Raw genomic sequence first — 27561 nt, 5'->3', positions numbered from 1 at the left:
TTAAAATTATTATCATTTTCGGTTGGGTTTCTTGGCTTTTCTTGGGCGTCATGCGAATGCCCTAAATTTTCAACGGCGCACGGTTGCTCCGCAGCACGCATTGATGAAATGGCCGCCGACCTCCTCCCTCTCTCCTCTCCGCGGCGGGTGCTGCTCCAAGCCCGTCTCTATCTCTATCGACGCTCCCTCTCTACCAACTTAGCCTCGCCTCCTGACGACTCACCGACGAAGGACGAAGAAGAAATCAAAGAGGGGCGGGGAGTGGAGAAGGGGAGATGGCTCGCGCTGCCCCCGTTCGCCGCTCCTCCCGTCGACCCCTCTTCCCTCGCCAAGAAGATGATGTTCTGTGGGGGCGGATACCCCGCCGGATGCAGCGGCGATGACTACACTACGACGGCTCTCAAGTGGGTTCGGCGCTGCTGCCCCGACCTGCCTGCAACCCTCGTGCACAAGCTCTTCCGGCTCAGGCAGGTAAGCAACAACAAGTGCAGTGGTAAAGACTATTCATTCCTTTGCTGTTTCCTATTTGACCCTGAACCCTAAACTCCTGGTCTTATCATGCATGCGAGGGCGGTCGCCACTACTTGTTCTGAGTTATTTTCTACTATTAGTGTTGAACTTTTTTATTACATGGTACCAGTGTTCAATCTATTTCACTTGGTCTGAGGAAGTTTACCGTCCCCTGTGTTGTACGTGGATTCGGTGCACTCTTGAACATGTTTAAATTATTGCAATTGATTTTGATTTTTGAAGCAACAGGGACTCCGTGGTTGCTATACTTGGACAACCCAGATTGATGACCCCTGTTGATTTTGATCTAAATAACTGAAACTATGTCAAAATAGATGAAATATCATAATTTTATAGGCAAAAATCATAATATTTATGAGAAAGTCTTTAATGTGATTGGTATTTCACATGGAGTGTATGCTGGTGTTAAAGCTGATAAGCAGCAGTAAATTAGCTCCTGCTCACTTTATGTGTAGGGAGGATATGAGAGGCATGTGGATAAGAGGTGAGGTATGTTAGAACAGTTGCATTTATTTGCCAGTGAATAAGAGACTAACAAATTAAAATGTATAAATCAAAATAAACATTAAAATATTCACCATTTGATGTAGTATAAAGTAAAAGTAATTTGACAAATCGAGAAGCGTGTTAAATGCTATCATAAGGTATATTTACGCCCTTCTTGATGGATTAGCTGAGAATAATTCTCCAATGACTATGAGCATGATCGTGGTGGAGATTGACTCTTTCAATGCCCATCAATCAAAAGTTGAATAAGGAATATAATTGGAAGGAAGGAGTTCAATGTTATAAAAAAGTCAAATAACAAATAATATGAGGGGAGGAGATATTAGGTAGAAAAATTTCGTTTGTTATTAGGGAGCAAAATTGTATGGTGGGAAATTTCTTAGTGTTATTTATAGATTTACACTTAAAGAGGTGACTTAACTATCTCCTATACATAATAAGCATGCGTTTACATCAAAACTAGGAAGTGGAGTAAGAAAATGAGTATAAATATTAACCAAGTCAGAGCCTAGAGGTAAAATTAGAACAATTATATTTAGGGAAATTTTAGTTTTTGTTCATATTCCCTGCAACAATTCCCAAAAAACTCAAACTTGCAGAGAAAATTTCAATTTTAACAACTAAAGGAAAACGTTGCTAGGCGTTTCAATAGGCGAGGTTTAATGTGAAGATTGAAGACTTGACCACTTTGTTAATAGTTTCCGTATTAAGGAACCAGAGTGAGCTAGATATCAGATTACATTCCTTAGTCCAAACTTCAATTGCCAAGAGCATGAGACAATTTGCCAATGTGGGCCTATACTTTAATGGTTTATGCATCTTGATTACTCCATGTCTAGAGATAACCCACATCTCATAGCCCTAGCCATTTATAAATATTTTGTTCTAAATCTAATAGGTGAGCCCCTTTATAGATTATATTTATCTCCTATAGAACAATTAGATTTAGGGCTAGTAAGACGAATTTCACATTGCCCGGATATACAGTATCACCGACCACCAAGTCATCAAGTCCAACTATGACAACTAACTACCATACATGCTACTCTATGCTACAATGATAAAATGGGAGTAACCGTAGAGTAGTCAAACGAAAAATCAAATGATGTCTAAAAGCTCAATAAGTAAACATAGATATACTATGCAATCACAAAGGAGAATAAAGAGAAGAAGTCACTGAGCAGGCACTGCTGATCCGACTTCGGATCGAAGTATCCACCTGTGCTATCGTGCACTCGATGCCTAGAATGCACGGAATCTGTCTGTCGAACCTATGAAAGATCCATTGAGTCAAGTTCTACCCAGGAGAGACTCCCAAACAATCCAAACAACGAAAACCGATAACCCAAAATTTGCCAGAACTTTCGGAACTCACCGAAACGCCTCCGGAACCCACAATTGCTCCGAAATTCCCCGATCCCTTCCATAACCATCCGCTGTCCCCAAACGCACCAAAATAAGTGCCCGGGCAGCAACGACTCTGAACAAATACTAAAGGATCAACTACGCAGAAATCTGCCAAACCGGGTTTCCGAAATTGCCGAAACAGGCTTCGAAACCCTCTCGCCGCTAATCTACCACCTTGTACTTCGAGGATGGTAGTAACAACCAGCCAACAAGGCATGGTGGGGTTCTCAAGCTATCCACAACGCTAGAACACCAAAACCCACCCATTAACCCCCATCTGATCGGCGAATTTTCACCGAACAGTGCCGTGAGACCACAATTTAACTCCGCAATGACTCCCGAACCTTTGATGATCAGTCAAGAGGTTATAACAGCGTCTTCATGCTGTTCGGGGCAGTACACAGGGTCCCCAAAGCGTAAAACATGCAAACATAATCTCTAAACCTTAAACTATACAACAATTAAAACATAAAGAGGAGTTTATGGCTCGTTACCGCGATCTGTATCACAACGGACCAAACCAACCAGTTGATTTGACTCGTCTCGAAGCTACGAGACTCGTGCTTGCTATCTGTAGCGCAACCGACGGTCGGAGAGCCTTGAATCAGTAAGAAAAACTGCCAAAGAATTGGCCTCGGAAGCGATTTAGATCGTTGTGCTCGCCGATCGCAGCGGAGGTGAGCACGACACTCCACAGGGTCCCAGGAGTGCGGTGCTCACGCTTTGGAAGCTCGCTGAAGTCTTCGGTGGCCGAAAACGAAGATCGGCCCAAGACAGCCTCAGGTAAGTGCTTGGGCCGAGCTAGTGCATCAAGCAGGGGATTGCCGGCGGCATGGCAGCACGATCTTCGGCCAGGGGGTGGTCACCGCACCCGGAGGGAGGGGTTGGGACCCTTGGTCGGCGGTGGAAGGCATGGCGGCGCGCGGTTGTGGAGATAGAGCCCAAGATAGGGCCGTGGCTAGAGAAGAACGGTACGATGCGGCGGCGGCTCGAGGGTGGCTGGCGCGGCGCAGGTGTCCTCCCTGGGGTCGATGGTGATGATCTGAGCCGGCGCGGCACGGCGGCGGCGGCCGGGTGGCTCCCTACGGCTGCATGGTTGCGGGCCTCCTCCTGTGGCTGCGGCGCTTCCCCCAAGGCATGGCAGCGCTGGGACACCTCAAGGACGGCCGCCTGAGGTCCTGTGAAGACTTCGACGGCGGTCAAGGCCGGCGGCGGCTGGGCACAAGGAAGCTCGGGTATCCCTCCCTTTCCACACCAACCTATTGGGGAGAGAGAGAGGGAGAGAGAGAGAGAGAAGAGTTCCTTGTTCTCCGGTGGCCGGTGGTGGCGACGGCGAGGGGAGGGGTCCTCAGGTGGCTAGAGGGGAAGAGGGATTAGCGTTAGGGTTAGGGATTAGCCCTAATCCTATACTAATATATATATATGTATATGAATAACTCTAGGATATTTCCCCGGAAGTCCTCAAACCTCAATATTTGCGATCCACTCCTGCAATAACTTTCTCTCACAGAAAGGTCCCTGCCCGTGTGTTTTCACGCAAAACGGAGCAACGAATAGTTTTAAAAAGCAACAATAGTGTGGAATAAATGACTCTTCTGCGATAAAATCCACTTTTCTCGAAAATCGTGCGTCAAACCCAAAATCCGTCAGCGCTATTGACTCCGACATAGTCGGACCATCGAAAACAAGCTATTGGATTACCTGAAACAGAGTTCAGTATGCGACAGAGCCATCTACACTCAATGGCCTTTCCCGGCAATACGAGTTACTATTCACTTTAAATGAAAAAGTAATAATTGCGTAAAATCTTTATTATAAATCATTTTTCGTTGAAATTTGACGGGCAGTTTTAAAATTAAGATACACATGGTAACATTTAAAAAGATGTCAAATTTACATAGAAAAAATCTTAGTCATTGCACTTAGTGCGCGCGTGCGAGAATGAGAGAGATCGCGTGCACAACAGAGATGTCGATGGAGATGTGGGCATACGGTCAAGAGAGAGAGGAGCCACCGGTTTGGGGTGCCGTACAACAAAGAAAAAGAGAGATTTGGGAGCTTTTAATTAATTAGGGTTGCACAATTTCACTTAGACCGCTAAACTTTTTAAGTTATGCAAAATAGCCCTTCTCTATCAAAAATAAATAAATAAATTAAATTAAAACAAAACAAAATAAAAATAATGGGGTGTTACAATTCGTTAGTTGGATCTCAACGCATGAGCAAACAATCTATATTAGATTATTTCTTATTTTTAGGTAGTGGACATACTTTAGATTATAATGAACGTTGTTGCTTTCTATGTGATATATATTTGGGTATTCATAAATTATAAAGGTTTTAAAGTTTATGCCAAAACATTTAACGTATAGAGTGTAGTACGACTCATCTATACAAATATAAATTAACAAGTACGTATGTGTTTATGTGTATATGTATGTAATTGTGTGTCGTATAAGTGAATTTTCTCATCAGTTCTTCTCATGGGCTTTTGTTAGTGCTTCTATGCTGGATGTTCCTTTTCTGAGTAGTGAAATATTAGCTTCCTAGTTTTGTGATATTTATTTGATTATGCTTTTCCATGAATTTGCCATATTATTGCACATTGGCAATATATGTCTGATATGGGTACAATTTTTGCTGCGTTTGAGTACTAAAATTCGGGCATTGTTGATTTGTCTTTTTCCCCGAGCACTTAGAACTTTCATGCAAGGATTAAAGTGCCGCCCCATGCCCTACGACACGGGGCGGCACGTACCGTTCCCCAATATGGGTTTACGGTACAAGGGGGTCTCGCAGTGCGGGTATTGCAGCATAGTACCATGCCGGCCTCTTTCTTTTTTTTTTTTTTCCTGTTTTTTTTTTTTTTTTTTTTTTTTTTTGGTTATTGTGGTTCTCTCTTTTTCAGATTCGATCCCTTCGCTTCCACCACAGACATCTACTTTTTCTTCATAAATTGTTTTTCCAAAATTTGACGCACTGTGAAGCTTTCGGCAAATTAGGATAACCAAATTTCAAGGCACATCTAGCATAAATTTCTATTTTTTGAATTAGAAGATTGAAAATACTGATAAAATTAAAAGATAAATTAAATCAATTGATACTTAAATTTATTTAATTTATTTGTTATATAATTTATTGTTAAATTTTATGGATAGATCTAACAAATTTTTATGATGCACCGCAACGATCTATGTGGAATTAAGCAATTATCTCTCTGTAAAGATATAAATTTATATAATTATTGTACTTGTGAATTTTATTATTGTATTTTAATTTTTATTCTCTATAAGATATAATTATACTTTACATATAAAAAAACTTACTAGTATATTAATTGGTGAGTATAGTAAGCTATATATAATCAATATTTATAATTATTTGACTAAATCTTTCAAAATAACATTATAAGAGGTTATTGGGACAAAAAAAACTAATATAAGCCCGTGCCAAAATGTGCTATTAGGAGGTTATGTGTATTCATCGGCACGTAAGTGTGCCACGTGTCGGCGCGGAAGCATACCTATGCAGTACAGTGCCAGGCAGACAACAGCATGCTCCTGTGCCACGTCACTTTAATTCTTGCTTTCACGAGAGTTGGCATCATAAGGTGATTACAATAATTGTGCAGTGTAATCAATCATCCGCCCTTATTAAAGTAAATCTACTATTTTTGGTTCCAGGTTCGGAAGAATGTGGCAAGTTCCACTATTTCTTATATGGATTCCCATGCTGAGAAGATGCAGTCAAAAAGAGTAACAACTGTGATCTAAAATATTTCTTTGTTGGAATTTAAGAAATCAACAATTGAACCGCTAGAAGTTCTTTCTGTTGAACCATATATTATAGTTTCTCATGGCTTATACTTTTTATACTATTATTTGAAGGTTTCAGCAAAAAATGCAATGATGCCTGGAGATGTGATCCTTTTACCTGCTACTGTTCAAAAGTCTATTGTTGGGAAGTTCGATGATGCTAGTGGTGAAGATGACATGAAATACATGCGCAGCATTGAATTGTACCGGGTATTCAATTTTCACCAAAGTATTGTTCTTCATTCCACTTTGTTTTGGTTTATTTATCCTGATGAGTGGGTGAAAGATGATAACCATTTTCTCTCCATACTATTCTATTTGATTGTTCCAGGACACAACCATCATCGTTCTCAATAAACCCCCAAGCATGCCTGTGCAAGTTTGTGTCATATTTGACTCTTAATTGTTTCTTAACTTTTTATATAAGTTGTTTCATAGTTTTTCTTTTTCCTTTTTTTCCTTCGAGAAGGGTGGCATTGGCATTAAATACAGCATTGATGCTTTAGCTTCCATTTCGTTGAAATATGAATATGCGGAGTCACCTCGCTTGGTAAGTCTAAAGTAAGTTTACTATTATTTGATTTTCCTCTTTTCGTTTTATTTTGTGCATGCTTTCAAAACATAAAATGGTAACTCACTTTCTTGTATATTATTAAAATTCTAATATACCTATTCACAACCAACCTGGCAACATTATTTATCAGAAGACCATGGATAATCTGTCATTGTTGATAGAGGCATTTAAAGATGTCATGTACCTGTGTCATTGTAGATAGGTCATGGCATGTTAAGCTTTGATATTTCTTTAGCTTGCTCTTAGCATGTGAATCTTTTGATACATCATTACACAAACTTTAGTTATCATTTAAAGTTTCAGTTGCTTTTTTGGACTTACGTGTAGCTTCGTACTCTAATGCCTCGACTAGGCTAAATACCGCGCTTCGCAGCGGGTAACTTACATCCAATTGTATAACAGTAATTTTTATATTCAGTTGCTAATATATTTATTAAAATTCTGCAAGTAAAAAGTAAAATATTTATTTTTAGAACATAAATAGTTGGTTAAAAATACATTATATAGATATCAAGTAGCTAATACATGTAGCTTTTTAAATGTTGTATGGACCAGTTCCACAGCAGATCATTTTTCAAAGCTCACTCATTAAGATATTATTTAGTCAAGGATTAAAGTGCCGTGGCACAGAGGCTTGCTGATTGTTGCAGGGCACGGTACGGCACTAGTGTGCCTCCGTGCTAACGTGTGGCACGCTTCCGTGCCGATGGATACGTATGACCTCCTAGTGGCACGCTTTGGTACAGACTTATTTTAGATTTTTTGGTCCCAACTCCCAATATACTCTTATAATATTATTTTGAAAGATTTAGTAAAATAATTATGAATATTGGCTATGTATAGTTTACTACACTCATCAATTAATATAGTGATTAAATTTTATTATATGTAAAGTACAATTATAACTCATAGAGAATAAAAATTAAAATACAATAATAAACTTCACAAGTACACAATATCTTTACAAAGAAATGACTGATTAATTTCGTATAGATCATTGCGATGGATTATATAGCATATTGTCATCGGTAGATACAAGATTTATTTGACAATTTTGGTATAGATATTGTCCGTATTTTTAAATTAAATTGACTATATAATCTACTATAATCAACTGTATATTCTAATATATCTAACAATACTAAATCAGAATTATTTTATATTTATGTTAATTTACAAATGCTAGATTGGAATAGAACAGCTGAAGTAATTTTAGATTAACATTTGTTTGTTCATAAGATTAGATTAGATTAAATTAGATTAGGAAACTTACATATTAAATAGATTAGGTTATATTCGATATTAGATTAAATAGGGTAATTGTTGATTAGAATTTTTAAACTAGGTTAGATTAATTTAGGTTTTTTGGAATTACGTAAATCGAATTTAATTAGTTATATTCTATTATATTTAATACTCTAATAGATGATTCTAGAATAGATATGATTAGGTTCGTAATTATAAATTAGAATATAGATAAATTTAAATATATGTTATATTAGATTCTAGATTATAGATTTTATTAATTAGATTAGGTAATTCTAGATTGAATTAGATGAGATTCTAGAATAGAGAATATTAGATCTAATATCATTAACTCTAAAACCCTAAATAACAAATCACAATAAAACATAAAAACCAGAAAAAAAACCGGCACGATAAATGTAGCCAGCTGATTACAAGATTGTGCTTTTGTATTCACTTGGCGCGAACATATTGCAAAAATTCTGTACTGAAATGACCTCTAAAGCCTGAAAATTTCGATTTAGTCACCGCAGATTTGTTATACTTTGGGCAAACAAGGTCAATCACTCTTAAATGCTGATCTGTTCCTTTTGAGAATGTAAAAGAAACTTGGTTATGGATCTTTGTTTACCTATGGTATATGTTTGTTTAATGTGCATGTCAAATTTCTAATATTAACCTTTCGCAGCTTCTGTCTTCTTATTATAAGTGGTAAATTTTTATTAGTTTACGACATAATTTTCCCCAATCTGGCATCTTCTTCTCTTACCAATTTGAAAGATAAAATCTGTGCAACTATCTCTGTCCTTATTTTTTTTGCTAAATTAAGATGGAAAGCAATGTATCAGGTGAAGCAGATGATCCCAGAAATAGATTTAAGGAGTCTAGTTATTTTATAACTAGTTAAGTACCCGCGCTTCGCGGCGGATAGAAAAATTTACAGTGAACACAATAATAAATGTTAAACAACAGAAGATCCAGTAAAGAAATGTATTCAACTAAAAGTAGAACAGTGAAAAGGCTTGGTTTTTCTTTTTCAGATCCAGTAAAGAAATGCATTCAGTCAAAAATAGAATAGTGAAAAGCCCTGCCTTTTTTTTTTAAAAAAATAACTATATAGGTACATGTACACCTCCAAAACCCAATAATAACAAACGAAGAATGTGCAGGTTCAACCAAAAGTAGAACAATGAAAAGCATTGGTTTTTCTTTTTTGGATCCTATGAAGAAATGCATTCAACAAAAAATAGAATAGTGAAAAAGCCATTTTTTTTTTTTAAAATAACTATATAGATACAACCGTACATCTCCGAAACCCAAGCAAGCAACATAGCTGATAAGAAATAATTACACACATATGCATTTCTACAACTTAACAAAATTTTGCTGAAAGAAAATAATACAACTGCAGCTCAAAAGAAAGCAAGAAATACATCAGACATAGGAAGTAAGCAAGAATGGGTTCTTTTTTTTTTTTTGACATATTCAAGCTACAATGTAAATACTTGCAAGTTTATTGGCAACCAACTTGTAAGTTTATTGACAAAAAAATGTGTAAATGTGCTAGTCTAGTGTTTTACCAACTTGTAAGTTTATTGACAACTTTCATACAAAACTATTCTTGGCAACAAAAAAATGTGGAGGAAGCCTTGATTCGAGGCAAAATGCAGTTAATAGGGGAACAAAAGTAAACAAAGGAAAACACATAAAAATGCATGGAAAATGTCACGCCCCGGATGTCTCGTTCTCCGGGCACGCCGACAAATTCGCCGTATACAAAGGAATTTCCTCTATATACGAAGCGACATCAGTACCTGTAAATCAAACAATACTACAAACAGTAGTATAGAGCTGCTCGAGTAAACAAAAGCTAAACAAACTGAGCTTCATATACATAGTTCAGAATCCAAAATACAGCATCACTCGCTCTGGCAAGTTAAGTACTATGTACATAAGCTCGAAGTAAAACAACTACCTGCAGTAGGGTGCCTCTAGCTTTGCTCAGCGGGTAGGGCTCTAACTCGCGACGCCCTTGCCTCGATCCTGATCCGCGAAAGGCGCAGCAGCCGAAACCTGTGGCTCTGCAAAATAGGGGTAACATCTGGGCGTGAGAACTACTGTAAAAACAAGTAGTCCTCAGTGGGTGCCGCCCAAAAACAACATCGGTCCACCCACTAAGTCTACAGAAGGGAGCAATAGTAAAAGTAAAGTGCTGGAATAAACTCTACAGCTACTAGTCACTACACCATCCTGCTCTATGCTAACCAACTGTAGGAAATGTCAAAACTGACCCAATCCAATCGGGGCTGTAAACATACCCGTCCCTGGGACTGTGAATACACCCGTCCCTGCCCCGTTGCGACTATCGGGCTCTATCCACACTAACTGGTCCGTGGAGAGCAAGCCCAACTGGCATGAGCGACACCAACGCGAAAGCACAAAGCCCGTCTCCGGAGTGGCACTCATGGGCGCTACCCAACCGAGTATGCAGCGTATCTCTGTCGAGCTCAATCAGGCTCTCAATAGCCAAAGTCAAGTAACCGACTCAAACTGGTCTAACAACCAACAGGTAACGTGTTCTCGGCACAATCCAACGCCAAAACGGCGATACGGGTCCACCGTCAATCCCGACGGCACCCAACAATCCGGAACAGCCTGAACGCTACAGTAAAAATACACTCGGCATCCGAGCTCGAGCATAACTGAAAAGTAAACTACCTGGAATACTTACTTTAAGGATACTGCAACAATATAAATTAATACAACGGCCCCCAGGGCTAAATCAGGTAGTTTAAACAGGTGACAGGTCCCAAAACGCTTGTTTTCTCCTAAGTCAAGTTCCAAGTCCAACATGTATATTTACTTAATTTATTATCACATGCTCCAAATTCAGATTAGTCATTCACATAATAATCCATGAATTCGAGCTAAAGTAAACTACACAAAATCCAAAATTCATACATGTTGACTACTAAGCACTTAGGAGTATAAACCGATGATTAACCCACCTCGCTCGCTAATCCCCGGCAGCACGGAACTCCCCTCGGCTGCGGAACAACCTGCCGAAACGTCCGAAAATCTCCCAAGGTCTGAAGTCAAGCTCCCGCCAAACTCTACACGGAGAATCCGACAATCAGCATTAATTCTGCCTCAAAAATAGCAACAGAGAGGAGCGAAATTCCGACCTAGCAAACCTTTACCAAATCCAGTAAGTAAGGGCTTTGTGGATTCCTCTCGAACTCCCGAATCCAACGAACCAAGTCCCGTCGAAAACCGAAGCTCCTACGTCGAGTACGAACTGAAATACCGACGGTCGACGCTGAAAATTCTGCAAATCAGCACCAAGCTCGAAATGACAATACTTGAAGCAATGCAACGGAACACTCACCTCAAAGGCTAATCGGACATCGACGCGGCGTCGAGAACGGCGAAAACGTACCCTCGCCTAGCTTCCTCGCAGCGCTACGATCCCAACCGTACCCTCGAATGGCTTCGCGACGCGTCGTCGGCGTCGAACTCGTGCTCGCGACTACCTCCACCGAGCTCCTCCGCTTCGGCTCTCCACTCCACACGAAAGAGAGAAAGAAAAATATAATTAGAGAGGTGTAGGCTGCATCCCTCAATTAATTGAATGGATAACCATGCATGGGGGCACGTGGCATCCACACACACACATATATATATATATATATGTATAGACATGGGCATGTGGCATCTATATATATATATATATGTATGTATATATAAAGGATACTACAACAATGGCGAGCAAGCAATGATCTGTCTCAAGTACCAAGTCCTCATGTCTAACAACATGGAATATATCAAGTATTTCAATGGCCTATCTCTATGTCATCATATCTCTAACATGGAATATAGCGGATATGTAGTGGCCTATCAATATGTCTCTATGTTGCAGTTTAATAGTTTACTAATTTCAAGTGCCCCTTGATGACACTCTTGTTCTCTATGTCAAAGCATGGCAACTATGTTCCAAAGTACATGTTCCAAGCCATAATCCTCATAAGAGATGTATTTTTCACTTGCAAAATAAACACTTTTTCCGTATGCATGCATTCTACTCATATAGCTCTACTATATAGTGAAATTTTCATAATACACAAGGCATGCATTTTAAGTGCTCTAAAATTCATATAAATTTNAGGGATCGAAAACGTATCTCTTCAATGCTGAGACGTGGAAAACATCGTGTATGCCAGCAAGTCGCGGGGGTAGAGCTATCCTGTATGCAACCGGTCCGATACGCTCCAATACCTTGAAAGGGCCAACAAACCGTGGACTAAGTTTTCCACGTACTCCAAATCGGCGTATCCCTCTGGACGGCGAGACTTTGAGAAAAACATGATCTCCAACCTGAAACTCCAAGTCTCGTCTCCTGGTATCGGCGTAGCTCCTCTGGCGGCTCTGAGCTGTCAAAAGGTGTCGTCGAACGATTCTCACATTTTCCTCAGCCTCAAGTAGAATCTCCGGTCCAAGTGTCCTCCTCTCACCCACATCACTCTAAAATAGAGGGGATCGACATCTACGTCCATACAACGCCTCAAACGGAGCCATCTGGATGCTCGTTTGATAGTTGTTGTTGTATGCAAACTCAACCAGTCTCACATGTCGATACCACCCTCCTCTAAAATCCAGGACGCATGCCCTCAGCATGTCCTCTAGAGTCTGTATGGTTCGCTCTGACTGACCATCTGTCTGTGGGTGGAACGCCGTGCTAAAATGTAGCTGAGTGCCCAAGGCTGTCTGAAGACTCCTCCAAAACTGGGATACAAACCTCGGGTCTCTGTCTCACACAATCGACACTGGCACGCCGTGCAGCCTGACGATCTCATCCAAGTATAGCTGCGCAAGTCTCTCTCTGGACCAGGTAGTCTGAACCGGTAGGAAGTGAGCAGACTTGGTCAGTCTATCCACTATCACCCAAATCGCGTCGTAGCCACCCTGCGCTCTAGGCAATCCAACGACGAAGTCCATCGTGATGTACTCCCACTTCCACCCTGACACTGGCAGACTCTGAATGGATAACCATGCATGGGGGCACGTGGCATCCACACATATATATATATATGTATAGACATGGGCATGTGGCATCCATATATATATATATATATGTATGTATATATAAAGGATACTACAGAAAACAAAACCAAGAAAACATTAGATATGGGGAACAGAAGCTTTGATATCTTTGAACTAAATTAGACCAGTAGCGAGAAACATTAGATTAGGACATTTTAACAAATTGAGAGAAACACCATGACATCTAAGTTAAAAACAAAACCAAGAAAAACTACTACATATTTTAGAGCAAAAGAGCTGGGAAGCACAAAAAGCATGAGACTTGACGACAGCGATAAAGAAAAAAAAAAGATGACAGATGGAAGGCCCGAGCCCGATGGAACCAAAAAAGGAATAGTCTGGATACTCTCAAACTATTCCGATGCCGTAGAAGGATCCTGTGCAGCTCCCTCTTGGGGTGCAGCTCCTTTCCAGGGGGCATCGGCGACCACGTCAGTTCGATTTATTATTGCAAAAACCCTTTCCAAGTGCTGCTGAATCTCGGAATGTTCGGCACAGAAACGGTCTCTGTCGTCCATAGTTTTGTTATAACACTTCTTCAAAAACTTGTAATCCTACTTAAGGGTATTATACTTTGCCATCAAGGCATTGTATTGTTCACACAAATGATCGTACAAACTTTTGTAGAACTTAACGTCTTCAAAATTAGTATCACGAATGCTGAAACCAAGATCGTCGCGTAGAGTGTTGATACTATTGCGTGCCGCACCCTCTTTGGATAGACCTGCAACACAGGCTGAAGAGCCCCAAGAACGAATAGTCTCTGTCACAGAGTCATCGCGCTAAACCTCAACATTGACGTAAGCACTCAGCTGACCCGATGTATCCACGTTAAGGCCATATTTTGGCACCGACATCGACAATTGCTGCGTAATTTCGAGTAGCAAGTGCTTAAATGGAACATCGACCACGTCCATGCCTACACTAACAGCACGGAAACCCAAGAGGAAATTTTAAGGAGTAAGGAAAGTTAGTAAAAATAGCCGGTGGAGCTACTCAGATTGTTAATGCCTAGAAAAAAATTCAGATTGTTAAATTTAAGGAAAAAAATATTGGGGCAAAAAGTAGCTAGAAATACTAAAAATATGGGAAAACATAATGCAAGGCTCAGATTCGTGGCCTCCTCCCCCAAAGCAACTACGATGAACATTGTATGGATTGGAATTCTGCAGTAATAGCCGCAGGCTGCAGCGATTGTCCTGAGGCCGTTCGACTGCTGTGCCATTGCGGATAATTTCAGAAAAGAAGGCAGTATCCGTGGGCCAAAATCAGCAAAGAAGAGATAGATTCTGAGTATTGTCGATATTATCATTGCCTCGCTCCAGAGGATGGAGAAAGCAATAGTGAGAAGGAGGCGAACCAAGGAAAAAGAAGTACTATAATAAGAAAACCGATTCTGTATTTTGTCGTAGGACTCGAACTGAAAGTGAAACAGCTTTTATAAAAGAAAATTGAAGAAGCCCAAGTAAAAAACAGTATGTTAGGAAAAGCAAAGCTAAAAAGAAGAAGAAAATAAATATAAGGGAAAGAATTTACCAAAATCTAGCCTGAAAATATTAGATCATTTTTTTTAAAAAAAATAGGAAGAAGCCCAATAAAAAACTGTCTATTAGGGAAAGCTAAGGTAAAAAGAACGGAAAAAAAAGTAAACATAAGGAAAAAGAATTGTCAAAATCTAAGGCAAAACCAAGGGAACGAAAGCAAAGGAAAACAAAATTCATGATAAAAAACACTAGATTACAGCAGGCAGAGCAAGAGAAGTCGCGTGCAAAACCACGACCCAACATCGAAGCACCCAAGCATCAACAAATCCAGACATGGACATTACACATAGACAGAGAACATCAAAATAGGAAGTAAGCAAGGAAACTTCTAGAGAATCGGACCTCCTCAATGCAGGCAGCACCATTATGAATAACAATAGAGTTGGTCGGTAAGAGTTGCAAGGTCGAAAGGAATTTTTTGGGCATGAAATCTTACTTGCCAACGGTATATATACATACCAGCACCGTAACAAGCCAAAAGAAAAGGGATGAGAGATGGGGAAGGGCGCCGGCTCTGAGTGGCGCACCGTTCCGAGATGACAGCGGAACGGCGCCAGAGTGAAGGTACAGTGTAGATCAGCATGATCCCTAGCCAACCGGAGAGAGCGAGCGATCTTCGGAGAAGCGGGGGGATTTGACGGGGGCATTTAATGCCCAGATCTATGGTAGATACACGCGTACAACTGAGGGAGGAAACCACCTCCGGCCAAGCGACGGTTTCGTGGGGGGCATTTAATGCACCGATTTGCGGTAGATACAGGCAGCGGCGGATGTGCGGCGGCATTAAATGGCCCGATTTGGGGTAGATACAGACGTACGGTAGAGGGAGGGAAGGATCTTCGGGCAAGCGGCGGATCCGAGGAGAGGCTAACCCTAGGTGAACATAGGGTTTGCGAGAGAGAAAGAGGGAGAAGCCGAACGCTGCGTGAGGGACCCACAGGCCGAAAATGCGGAGAGGAGAGCTAAGGAGTAAGTACGATTCCAGCGGCAGTTAGGAGGCGGAGGCGTACGGAGTCACAGAAGAGAGAGAGAGAGGGCTTCGGTTGCAGAGGGTGAGAGGAGGGAAAGAGAGAGAGATGGAAATGAAAGAGCGACGTCAAAAAAAAGAAGGGAGGGACCCACTTGCCGAAAACGCGGAGAAGAGGTTGTGGCTTCGCCCGTTAATGTAATTGTATTGATGATTGGAATAAATTTTAGCGCATAGTTTGGTTCTGCAGACTCCTGTTAAGGAAGTGGAGCAAATTATCAAACTCTATTTATGTTGAATTTTCAATAGGCAGGCTGAATCAGGATTTTAGACGCTTCATTAAGCAGTTCCTAGACATTAGTTGCGGTTCACATAATATGCCTTGGATGAAAAAGTTACGGATATAAATATCTTTTAACATATGGAAGGGCTGATGATCTCAAATACACTCTTGCAATACATATTTCACTTACATTAGTCCTGGTGCACCATAAAAAATGTGAGATGTTACCCATTGATGAATATTCTCTTGTATTGTCAATCATTTTTGACATGCAATGGACATCGTGATTCGTGAATGCTACTGTGTGATACAATGAATTTGCAGTTCTACCTCGATTTTGAGTAAATTAGCAAGGAATTATTATTGCCATCCGAAGAAGAACACTTGCTAGTTTCCTCGGTTTCCACACAAATTTTTCTTTGTTAACAATACTTTTAATATGTTAGGTTCACAGGCTTGATAGAGATAGTAGTGGTGTTCTTGTGCTGGCTAGAAATCAATTTTGCGCTTCAATACTTCATTCCCTTTTCCGGGAAAAAACTACTGGAGCTTCATTTAATGTAAGTCTAATTGATATTATCATGAGATAAAATGCTATTTATTTTGGGAGTAATCAATCTATCACCTTTTTTTTAATCTGGTATTTCTTCTTCTCAAGGATATTAAGAGTGCTAGTAGAGTACTTCAAAGAAAGTATTTGGCACTTGTTATTGGAATTCCAAGACATAGCAAAGGTCTAATATCGGCTCCACTTGCAAAGGTTGGTATTCTCTGGCATCAAGAACTTGTTCATACTATCTATTATACTGTTTCCAAGCATTGCAATATGGAGATTTTTTATTGCAAGGTGTCATTAGGGTTTGCATATTTAGTGCTTATGTTGCGATGACCTTTAACTGTTTGCACAGCATCAATTGTCATGAGACTTTTGATGAGAATAAATTACACTAGTAGTCTATAAACTATTAGTGCGGCTTCAATTGGTCCCTGAAGTTTTAAAAGTGTGCATTTGACACCCCCAAAGCTCTTTGTACTTCATATTTGTCCCTACCATTATCTCTGTTAGAGGGGAAATTATTTCCTGCACTAGGTCTATTCATACATCATTGCAATGTGCACTCATCAGCCCTACGCCCTATTTTTACCTTCAATCTACCATCCAATTCTTAGATAATAAAAATGACCTAGCTCAGTAGACTCTAGGATTGACATATGATATGGAGTGGACTGATGGATTCGATGGTGGACAGATGTATTTATGCATCCGTTGCAGACATTAGTTTCTCTAACGTAGGATAATGGGTGGGACAAATCTGAAACTATTTGAGGAGTTTGAGGTGGCTAATGCACACTTTAAAAGCTCGCTTACAAAATGTCTGCTTAAAGTTTGGAGACTAATGGTGCATTGTACCCATTTTAGTTACTAAAGTAACAAATTTGGTGCTTCATTCTAATATTTTGTGTGTTTTTTTGATTGATTCAATGAATGAGAGACCATATCATGTCAATCTGATTCCTTTGATTAAAAATTTACTGCTTTGAATTTGGTTCAATGTCAGTCCAAAGGAGTATGAAAGAAGAGGATTGGTTTGTCATAAATGATAACCAAGTGTTACTTCACTCCAAAATGTCATAATTCGTTTTGCCTGTGTACCTCTGAAGTCGTTTATGTAGGATGGCAAGCAGCAGAGAAAATAGTGGAATTTTCACCCAGCGGAAATCATCTCTCTGGAGAGGGTTAATATTTAGCTGCTTGCAGTGAAAGTGTGAAACAAACATAAGTAGGAGAACTTGTCGCCATTCACCTTTTGTGAAACAAATAGTGAAAAGGGGGAAACTTGAAATCTAAAGTGACTAGCTTATCATCATAAAATAACGACTGAAAAATAATTTCCACTTGGATTTAGTTTTAGATGAAACTGGATTTCAACCTGATTCTCAGTTATGTACAAACAAACATGCCCTAAGTGTTTTTTTCGTTCACAATTAGGTCCTTAGTTTGATCTTTCTTTGTCCAAAACCCTTAAGACTTGCTAGTGAGAGTGGAATTCTCAGGTTCATCCAAGGTGCGAAATCTTGATTATTTTTGCAGACAATCATGTTCATTTCTCTAGTGAGATATTATCATCTAAGGCTGTAGAAATCTGTGTATCCTTTTTTAGCACAAAGTCTGGGATAGGTTTGTAGCAGTCTCATGTTAAGCTCCTTTTTGCTTCATTTTTCCACAGTTTCTTTGTGAACATAGGCCATTTCTACTGTTTAGAAGCAGAAATGAATAAATATGAAAACAATGATCTCTTTCTTTGAGAGCACCAATTTGTTGGTGCATATGCAAACGCCATGATTCAAGCACTCGACCAATAAGGACTTGATTGAAAATTTGGGCCAAACAGGCTTTAATTGTTCCCACTTCTGCTGCTTTCAGCAGAAGCAACCTCAAGCAGAATATTTGGCAAAGAGAGAATTTTAGAGATTCTGCTGCAGAGAGAAGAATGAGATTCTAAAGCCTCAGTCAGAAGCTCCAATTTAGTGCTTCTACTTCTAGTGCAAGAGAACCTTTTGGAGGAAATTACTATAATACTTTTCACATAGCACTTCATCCTATAACAAGGCCAAACAGGCTGTTTGTACTGAAAGATTAAGTTGACCAACTCTGGCAATATATTTGTTTGTTATTATTGAGAATAGTGTAGAAGGTTTATTGCTTTTACACCTTTCTTCCCTTCTCTTCTAATGCAATTGACTCCTTGGCAAGAATTATTCGGCTCCTGATTGTTCTATACCTTCAATATGTAAGCTCATCCCTAAAGTTTAGAAGCGTAAGTCCTTCAAAGAACCGTCATTGGCATCAATTGACCTCATGCATATGGTGCAACAAATACATGCATGGCTGATTGGTTGGTAACAACGTGAGCGCTATTGGAACTTTGTCTGATCAATTGAACAGTGAAGATCATGCATCGTCATGACTAATAGCACAATGTTTTGTTTGGATGTTCGTAGTATTCTACAACATCTTGTTAGCCCATTTAAAGTGCTTCCGTAGCTTCCAGTTAGCAAATTTTAAGTGATTCTGGACATGGGACATGAAATGCTGGAAGGAGATGCATCTATTTCAGTATTGGGTACTCTACCATCCTTGTTGAAAAGCAAGAGTTCCTGTTTTTCCTGTGGAGGGAGATTGCAGACAAGTTTTGTGCATTGGCCATGACATCTTTTTATAGTTTTTTTTTTTATTTTAATAATATGACATTCAATTTTTAAAAGCTTAGAGGTAATCTTTAGACATGTTGATGCAGCAAGAAAATCTTATAGAATTTAAATTTAAAATTTTTTCCTAATTTTCGGAATTATGTTTTGATTAATTTGTTTACTGATATATAATAGATTTTAGGCTTTTCTATATGAAATAAATCCTTAAAAATTAGGGGTATGACTTAGGGTCATTTTAGATATGTTCTAATTAGGAAAAATCCCTATAGTCGTGGGATTTGCTAGGTTAATTTTTTATGGCTATAAATATAGGCTAGTGTTTTGTAATCATAGGAGAATTTAATGGAATTAAGAAATTTGGTTTAAGGGAAGTTTCGTGTTTTGATCTCTTTGTCCTTCTGATCTCTGCCACATCCTAAGGTAATTTCATCTCCAATATTAATCTCTAGTTTTCCAATAATATTATCGTGAGCCCATCTAAATTTACTTGTGCTCAACGAGATTAGGCAAACCCTAATTTTGTCCTACATCAGTTTTGGTGTTAGAGCCAAAGTTGACCAATAAATTAATTTTCGAAATACTCTCAAATGCAGAATTTAGTTCTATGTTTGAAAATTTTGAGCTTTCTATCTACACTCATTTCGAAGAGTTAGAAACTGATTTGCAATCTCTTCAAGCCGCAAATAACCAACAATTAGTCGAAATTTTGAGCTTTCTATCTACACTCATTTCGAAGAGTTAGAAACTGATTTGCAATCTCTTCAAGCCGCAAATAACCAACAATTAGTCGAAATCAAACAACTTTAAAACCTAACTCATTCTAAACCTCCACCACCCATGGACTTTTCCCTAACATCTGTAACTTCCGTACCACCTTTACCTTCGGCCATACCACCACCAATTCAAAATCTCCCTCAACATGTCTAATCCACGCAGTTACCGTGAAACCTTGAGATGCCCCTCATGGAATCAAATTTGAAATCCCAGAATTTCATGGAGATAGGAATTCAGAACTTCACTTGGATTGGGTTTATAGTCTCGAAGCATATTTTCAGTGGCAACTGCCATCCAAAGAACACAAAATTCTTATCGCAAAATCTAAACTATGAGGAACTACAAGAATTTGGTGGACCTGAAAGCAGCAACATCATTACATGACAATCCAAACATGGGAAGATATGAAACAAACAATGTCTTGGCACTTCATCCCCACTGACTACCTTCAACGGATTCAATTATGATATATGTGGCTCACCTAGGGTTCCAAAAACGTAGAGTACACCACAAAATTCTATAATCTAGCAACAAGATCTGAATTCCTTTGGAATGAAGATCATCTTATTACAATGTGTCAGCGAGGCCGTTACTTTGAAATCGTCGCAGGGCTTGCTACTAGTCTTTTGTTTTCCCTAGTTGATGTGATTCAAGTAGTCTATCAGATTGAAGAGCGGCAACAGGGTCGCCAACTACATTAGCATCGTCACATAGCTTCGACTTCTGAAGAAAGCACCACTTCATAGCTCTTACAATATTGAGTATATCGACCTCTTTTAAACATTCTACTAGTAAGCCAACAAAGAAGAGCTCAGAAGGTCAATGCTTTCGATGCAACAAGACAAGTCATTATTCATATCATTGCCCATAGTGTAATTTGCTTGTGACTAGTTGGCTTAAAGAGGCCAATATTCTACCCATAGAGGGTAGTCAGGTTGGGTCAAGTTAAGTTTGAAATAAGGGGAGGTCGGATTAGGCCGAGTCATGTTCGAAGTGGCGTGAGGTTGGTTGGGCTGAGTTACAATCAAGACCCATGGATGTTATATCTGTACGCTTTAAGTGAATTGATTGCGTATTTCTAACAGCTCACATTTTTTGGAATTAATGGTTAGCGCCAACTATCCGATAAGTGGTATCAGAGCTAGAAGTCACGGGTTCGATTCCCGCATGCTACAAATTTGTCATGTGCGCCGGGGTAAGGTGGTGGGGTGGAAGGATCGTTGGCTTAAAGTCGCTAGCATCATGTCTTGTGGTGGGAACTAGGTTGGGCCAAGTCACATTCGAATTGGTGGGAGGTCAGGTTAGGCTGAGTCACGTTCGAAGTGGTATGAGACTGGTTGGGTTGAGTCACAATCAAGACCCATGATTGTTGTGTTTGTATGCTTTAAATGAATTGGTTGTATATTTTTAATAGCTCGAGCTTTTGGGATTGATGGTTAGCGTGAACGATCCGGCATGAGTTACGCTCCAGGAAAAGGACTACGCACCAAACCGGTATCAAATGAAGATGAAAAAGAAATAATGGAGGATGAATACGATAAGGAATTTGAACATTCTGACATTATTCTATCTATATGCTCACGACCCAACTAGAAAAAGAAGATAAAGATGCGCAATACAAATTTCCATACATAATAGGTTAGATGTAACGGCCGAGTATGTTCTATGATTATTGATCTCGGAAGCGTGCAAATGTGGCATCCGACGAAGCCGTTTAAGAACTAAAATTGGAGAGTTATTCATATCCGGAGCCATGTAAACTTGCATGGGTCACCAACCACAAAGGTCATGCAAAGGTGTTTGGTTACCTATCCAATTGAGGACTAATCGAACAGGTTCAATGTGATGTTTTTCCAATGAAAGTGGCTTATATTTTGTTGGGACGGGCATGGCTCTATGGTCGTCGAGTGCACCATGATGGTTATAAAAATACATATTCATTTGATTATAAGGGTATTAAGATGACATAGTTGCCAACCAAATCTACTAATACAGTCAAATTAAAGAAGATGCACCAGTGCCTCCTGCTACGACATGCTGCTTTCTTTACCTGTGATGGAATTCTTGGACCATATTCTGGGCTATTGTTGAGCTTTAACACATATCTCGGGGATGAGATACAAGTAGCGGAAGTGAATTGATGCAGCGAAAATTTTTTTTAGTCTCGGGGACGAGATACAAGCAGCGGAAGCAAATTGATGCAGCAAGAAAATCTTTTAGAATTTTCTATATGAAGCAAGGTTTCTTTTAGCTAAGTTGTTTTACCCATTTTTAATTGATTGTTAGAATTTTCTATATGAAATATATCCGTAAAATTAGGGATATGATTTAGGGGCTTTTTAAATATGTTCGAATTAAGAAAAATTCCTAAAATTGTGGGATTTGTTTTAGACTAGATTATTTTTTTATGGCTATAAATATAGCGTAGGGTTTTGTAATCATAGAAGAATTTGATGGAATTAAGAAACTTGTCTTAAGAGAAGTTTCGTATTTCGATCTCTCCATCCTTATAATCTTTGCCTCGTCCTCTCCTCTCCTTCCTTGCTATACATCCTGAGGTAATTTAACATCTTCAACCTTAATCTTTTGTTTCCCTATAATATTATCCTAAGCACACCTAAATTTGCTTGTGCTCGACGAGGTTAGGCAAACCCTAATTTTGTCATGCATCGCATGAAGTCATCACTTAAACTTAAAATATTTTTGGGCACATAATATTGGTTTATTAGTTATTAACTCTGATGCACGGATATTTGATTTTAGCTGTCGTGTCCATATCACATGTTAGATGCTCTGCAACAGTAATGATTTAGCAAAATACCCAGATGCATGATGGATACACGAGGGTTACAGGAAAGACATTGGACGACCTCTTTGGGTCGAAGTCCGATAGGAACCTTTCTTATGTGGCGTGGATCGGAAACCTTGTTACATAATTTATCTTATTCATTTGTATAACTCTTGCATTGTGGGTTCATTATTGTAAAATTATTGTTTTGTTAAAGATTAATTATCTTTCCTGATGAAGAAATTCCAAGTACTTTATATACTTTACAACATTGCGTTAATTGCTAATACTTTACAACATTGCGTTAATTGCTGCAAGATCTTACATATTGAAAACAAGGATTTAAGTGCCGTGGCACGGGGTTGTGCCGGAAACTTGCCGGCACGGTACGGCACGGTGCGTGCCGAGCTGTGCCGATGCGTGCCGGTCAAAAAAATTCTTGTGTGCCGACACATAATAGCATGAAATATTTATTTTCTTTAGCAACAAAATATTCTAACTATTTATTATGTCTTTTTATCACATCTTTTGAGCTTTATTGAGGAAATTACTTATTAATTTAAAGAATAGAGAGTTTTGAGCTGTACCATCGGCACGAGATTTGTATCGTGCCGGTATCTTGTTGGCACGGTACGGCACGATAGATACGGCCCGTGCCGACGTGTCACGGGTCTAATGACTTTTTGTCGAAAAGCCCCCGTGGCGCTCGTTCGTCACTTGCACAAATGAGCCAGCCAAACCGTCCCGAAGCACAACTTCGCAAATAGGCAACGACCGAGAATTAAGAGAAAGCACGTAAAGGGGTCCTGCAAATTGGCACAAACAACGAGTATTTTATTGATAACGAAAAGTTGGACTACAAGCGAAAGGCACACGACTCGACTTGGTCGGGCATGGCCGATTAGGGCAAAATGATCACCAAGACACTCCGCATCTAGTGAAGCCGGCTCACTTGATATGTCTCACCCAACCTTCCCGTACTACCCTATATTGGCATCCACCCATTTGGCACCCCACGGTACAAAGGTACTCACCGAAGGGTACATTTTCCCCACTCTGCACACCCATGGGAAAATAGGCCGTCGACCCATGTCCGACACGTGTCCGGCTCAATCCGTTGCATAAGCGGCCATCGTTAGTGAAATACCTATGTCCCCTTGGATGTGTAGCATGAGTGAACCCGCGGGTAGCCAACTGGATGCCAATTTACAAGCAATGTCCATCCCAAACAAGAAAAATTCTATGTCGACATCGTGCCCGACACAACATTTACAGACTCTTTATAAACTCAATGTTATTGACAAAGTCAGGGCCGTTGACAACCAAAAGGACCCTGACAGACAGGCACTTAAAACCTTGATTGAAAAGATGAGTTCAGCTTTTGTTGCAGAGTGCCACAGTACCTGTGCTCTGCCATGGCATGGGTGCCACTATGCTGGGCCAGGCAGCCTGTGGGTTGCCTGTGGGTTGCCTGGCCTTTTTACATCCCTAAATGGTGTGATTCAAGCTGTGGAGAAAAAGTACTTTCATATATTTACATGCAAGAACGTAGAAAATTTTCTAACATCACTATGAATTTCTTTATGTTTGATCTGTTTGTTGCAGTAATGAATATTTTTTCTAGGTTAATGGTATTGAAATTAGGAATCCTTCCACTGCTTCAGGTCATACAAGAAGATGGCAAAGCCGAGCGAATAACTATAGCTGATGATATGAAATCTGCGTCTGCACAGCATGCTTTGACGGAGTACAAAGTGATTGAATCTTTCCCTCATGGTTAGTAAGAAACTTCGCTCAGCCTGTATGTCATTTTTGTTGTTAAGTTGTTGCAAATATATTCTTTTCAAAGAAGGGAATGGATATATGCTCCAATAACTGATCCTCAGTTAGAGTTCGAGAGAGCATGCAGAAGACATCTTTCAGTTATAGCTTTGAAGATTCATATCATTCCCATATTTGTCTGAAACCATATATCCACTATTTTTCCTCTTTCCTGCCTATTTTCCGCTTTTCTCCCGTCCCATGAATTCTTGCGTATTTTCTTTATCTCTGCAAGATGATTAGAGTCCCCCAGCTCCCTATTTCTGTTCCGTCTCTAAATAATGATTGGCTATTTCAATTTCCACTATTTGAGGTTTCATCTAGTTCTTTACTTTATCAGGTGATGAATGTTGTTTGACAATTATTACTTGGATAGAGCCCTTGTTGCATTGATAGGGAAGCACTTCCATTCCATAATATTGGCATATTTTTATGTCATTTACTTTATTGTTTGAACCATTCTGCTGTATTGATGCTCTTTCTAGCATATTTCTAGTGAATGCAGCACAACCAAACAACAGCGTAAGGACGCTTTCTTGTTTATTGTAGCTTCAAAATTTTGAAAAAAATTTAGAAATTTTCAGTTGTAAATGAGCTGTATGTCACAACCTATTACTAGGTCATTTTATTCGATCCCAGTTCAGCGTGTTTTCCTTTTGTGAGTTTTGCTTACCTTGTTTTAATCTTTATAGGTTACACATGGCTAGAACTTTGCCCACTAACTGGAAGGAAGCATCAGGTATGTCAGTCGAAATGTAAAAATATATGGACTCAAAAACTTTTTGATTTCACTACTTTACCTCTTACTTTTATTTTTCAGAAAATTTTTACGGATATTTTTTCAAATTCTGTTAGAATTTGGTAGTTTATGATGTTAAACAAATTTGAAAATATTTTATCAAATGATAGAATATTTTGTTAGATTGCAAAATCTTCTGACAAAAAGTTGAAAATACTATTAAATTTTGATACGAACATGCTTGAATCAAACATATTGTAAAGTTCGGTGGCAAATTCAAACTCATTAAAGTTCCGATACCCATCTAAAAATTTGCCATATTTTCTGTTAGGTCTGTGCTTTTTTTTTTTTTTTTTTTTTTTNATTTTTTTTGATAACTATGATGAAGGTATTAGCTGTGCAAGTAACTCCCATGCTGGTGAGAAATTGCCGGATTGCCTTGCAATGTGCAAATGACTGATCAAATTTCTCTCTGTACGGCTGAAGCTCCGAGTCCACTGTGCGGAGGTTCTACGAACACCAATTGTTGGGGACTACAAATATGGGTGGAAGTCACACCGGAGATGGAAACCTGTGCCTTTTCCGCCAACGATCGATGTCGAGAAATTTCCCAGGAATAAGCTTCCCTTCGGGCTCAAGTCTGGTGGTGGGAGTATAGCGGAGAAGCAGCCGTGGTTACATCTGCATTGCAAGCAGATGACTCTGCCGAATATATCCGCTGCTTTGGAGCACCCGCAGTCATTGAACGATGATGACCGCCACTTGTCAAAGCTTGAGAAGCTCAGCTTTGTCGCACCCTTGCCAACGCACATGCAACAGAGTTGGGATATTTTGAGTTCTTGATCCTGATTAAATGGAAGGATGAATATCCATGCATGTGTTTTTCCTTTTGCGGCGGCTTTCTTTTCACCACTACTAGCGTAGGGATGCGGATCACACAATGATTGATTATAATATATTTTAGGGTGTGTTTGAGAGGACTGTTAAATATAAAAATGTTTAAATACCGTTCTCTAACAGCTTAAGCTTTTAGAGTATAACGGTTGTTTCACATGGTATCAGAGCAGGAGGTTCCGAGTTTCAGTCACATCAGGTTCCTAGCATATTAATTTTCTTTTATTTAATTCAAGCCCACGTCATTGTCCGATTAAAAAGTCTCGAGTCCAGACGTGAGGGGTAGTGTTAAATATAAAAATGTTTAAACACCATTCTCTAACAGCTTAAGCTTTTAGAGTACAACGGTTGTTTCACAAGGGCTGAAAGTGCAGCGTGAACTCGACGAGCCCGATGTAAGCGACGCTCAGCTTTACGAAGTTGGTGGGCGAACTAGGCTACATTGCATTGCACGTGAGACGAGGTTGAGAGCCTCAGTACATGGTTGGAGCTCCCGACTTTGCCAAAGTACGCGGTTGTCGCGGTTGTCGGGGTTCATCCTCCAAGTAAATTACTGAATAATAAGGGTACGATTGTGAGACAAAACTACACCCGAGGAGCGCTCCTAGTGGATACCGGCTGGGAGCGCTTCTGGCGAGCGATGCCTGTCCCGCTTTTTAGAGATGGTCGCTTGCTGAAATTTCTTTTCTTTTTTTGAGTTGTCGCTTGCAGTCGATGTATGGTACGGCTCATGTATCGTAGTTGATAGAGATTGGTTGTGCGGCACAGTTGAAATTATTTAATATATAGTCCGTGGTTTGCGCAGCACGATTGATGCAAAAGTTGTGCGATTCGCTAGTATCTTGTGCAACGCAATTAGGAACTAGTTATGCAACAACATCTATAGTTAGCTTAAATTGTGTAATGCTGCTCAGAAAAAAGTGTGTAACATAGTTCAGAATTTGTGCGACGCCTTGTACAATGACGACTCATATTGAATTTTAATTTAAGAACATTATGTTTTTAGTTCATTAAATATAGAAGGCATTCGTATACTAGGTGTAAGCATGGTTAGTTAATTCCCGGATTATTGAAAATTAGAATAAAACAGTTTGTATGCAATTTATTCTCAAACAATTGGAATAAAATGCGAATTTTTAGGTTAGATTTATGATTCGCGAATAATTCGCGCGTGTCGAACTACTCGGCCAAAAAAACACGCAAATTTTTTGAATAAATTTTTTTTTTTCGAATTATTCGTAAATTCTTGCCGAATTATTTACGAATTATTGGAAAATTTTATGAACTTCCGAAATATGTGGATCATGAAAAAAAATGAAAATGAAGACGACAATAAAATTTGCTATTATTTTTTTTACT

General features: G+C 39.5%; 1 protein-coding gene across 9 annotated transcripts; it reads left to right on the top strand.

The window, feature by feature from the left end:
* Nucleotides 1-26286, top strand: LOC109720317 (RNA pseudouridine synthase 4, mitochondrial-like). Of its 9 annotated transcripts, none has more exons than XM_020247353.1 (11): nucleotides 1-471; nucleotides 5912-6055; nucleotides 6129-6200; nucleotides 6333-6470; nucleotides 6592-6639; nucleotides 6730-6821; nucleotides 16428-16533; nucleotides 16632-16733; nucleotides 24413-24524; nucleotides 25262-25308; nucleotides 25697-25839. In XM_020247353.1, exons 1-11 carry the CDS (start codon nucleotides 109-111, stop codon nucleotides 25766-25768), a joined length of 1296 nt encoding a protein of 431 aa, XP_020102942.1. In that variant the 5' UTR covers nucleotides 1-108; the 3' UTR covers nucleotides 25769-25839. The 9 variants fall into 9 exon arrangements, with proteins under 9 accessions (XP_020102942.1, XP_020102940.1, XP_020102941.1 ...); XM_020247344.1 differs by having other exon boundaries at nucleotides 5-471; nucleotides 25795-26286; XM_020247345.1 differs by having other exon boundaries at nucleotides 6-471; nucleotides 6730-6810; nucleotides 16420-16533; nucleotides 25795-26286.

This window comes from Ananas comosus, linkage group 14 (genome assembly GCF_001540865.1).
Source record: "Ananas comosus cultivar F153 linkage group 14, ASM154086v1, whole genome shotgun sequence".
Taxonomy (NCBI): domain Eukaryota; kingdom Viridiplantae; phylum Streptophyta; class Magnoliopsida; order Poales; family Bromeliaceae; genus Ananas; species Ananas comosus.
Note: the sequence above shows the minus strand (reverse complement) of the source record. Positions and strands in the feature narration are given on the sequence as shown.

Excerpts from the sequence above, each read along its gene's own strand:
- LOC109720317 (XM_020247344.1), top strand. The coding sequence starts at position 109 with ATGGCCGCCGACCTCCTCCCTCTCTCCTCTCCGCGGCGGGTGCTGCTC. Across the intron at positions 6,056-6,128 it reads ACGAGAGTTGGCATCATAAG|GTTCGGAAGAATGTGGCAAG; the intron begins GTGATTACAATA and ends TTTTGGTTCCAG. Across the intron at positions 25,309-25,794 it reads TAACTGGAAGGAAGCATCAG|CTCCGAGTCCACTGTGCGGA; the intron begins GTATGTCAGTCG and ends GTACGGCTGAAG.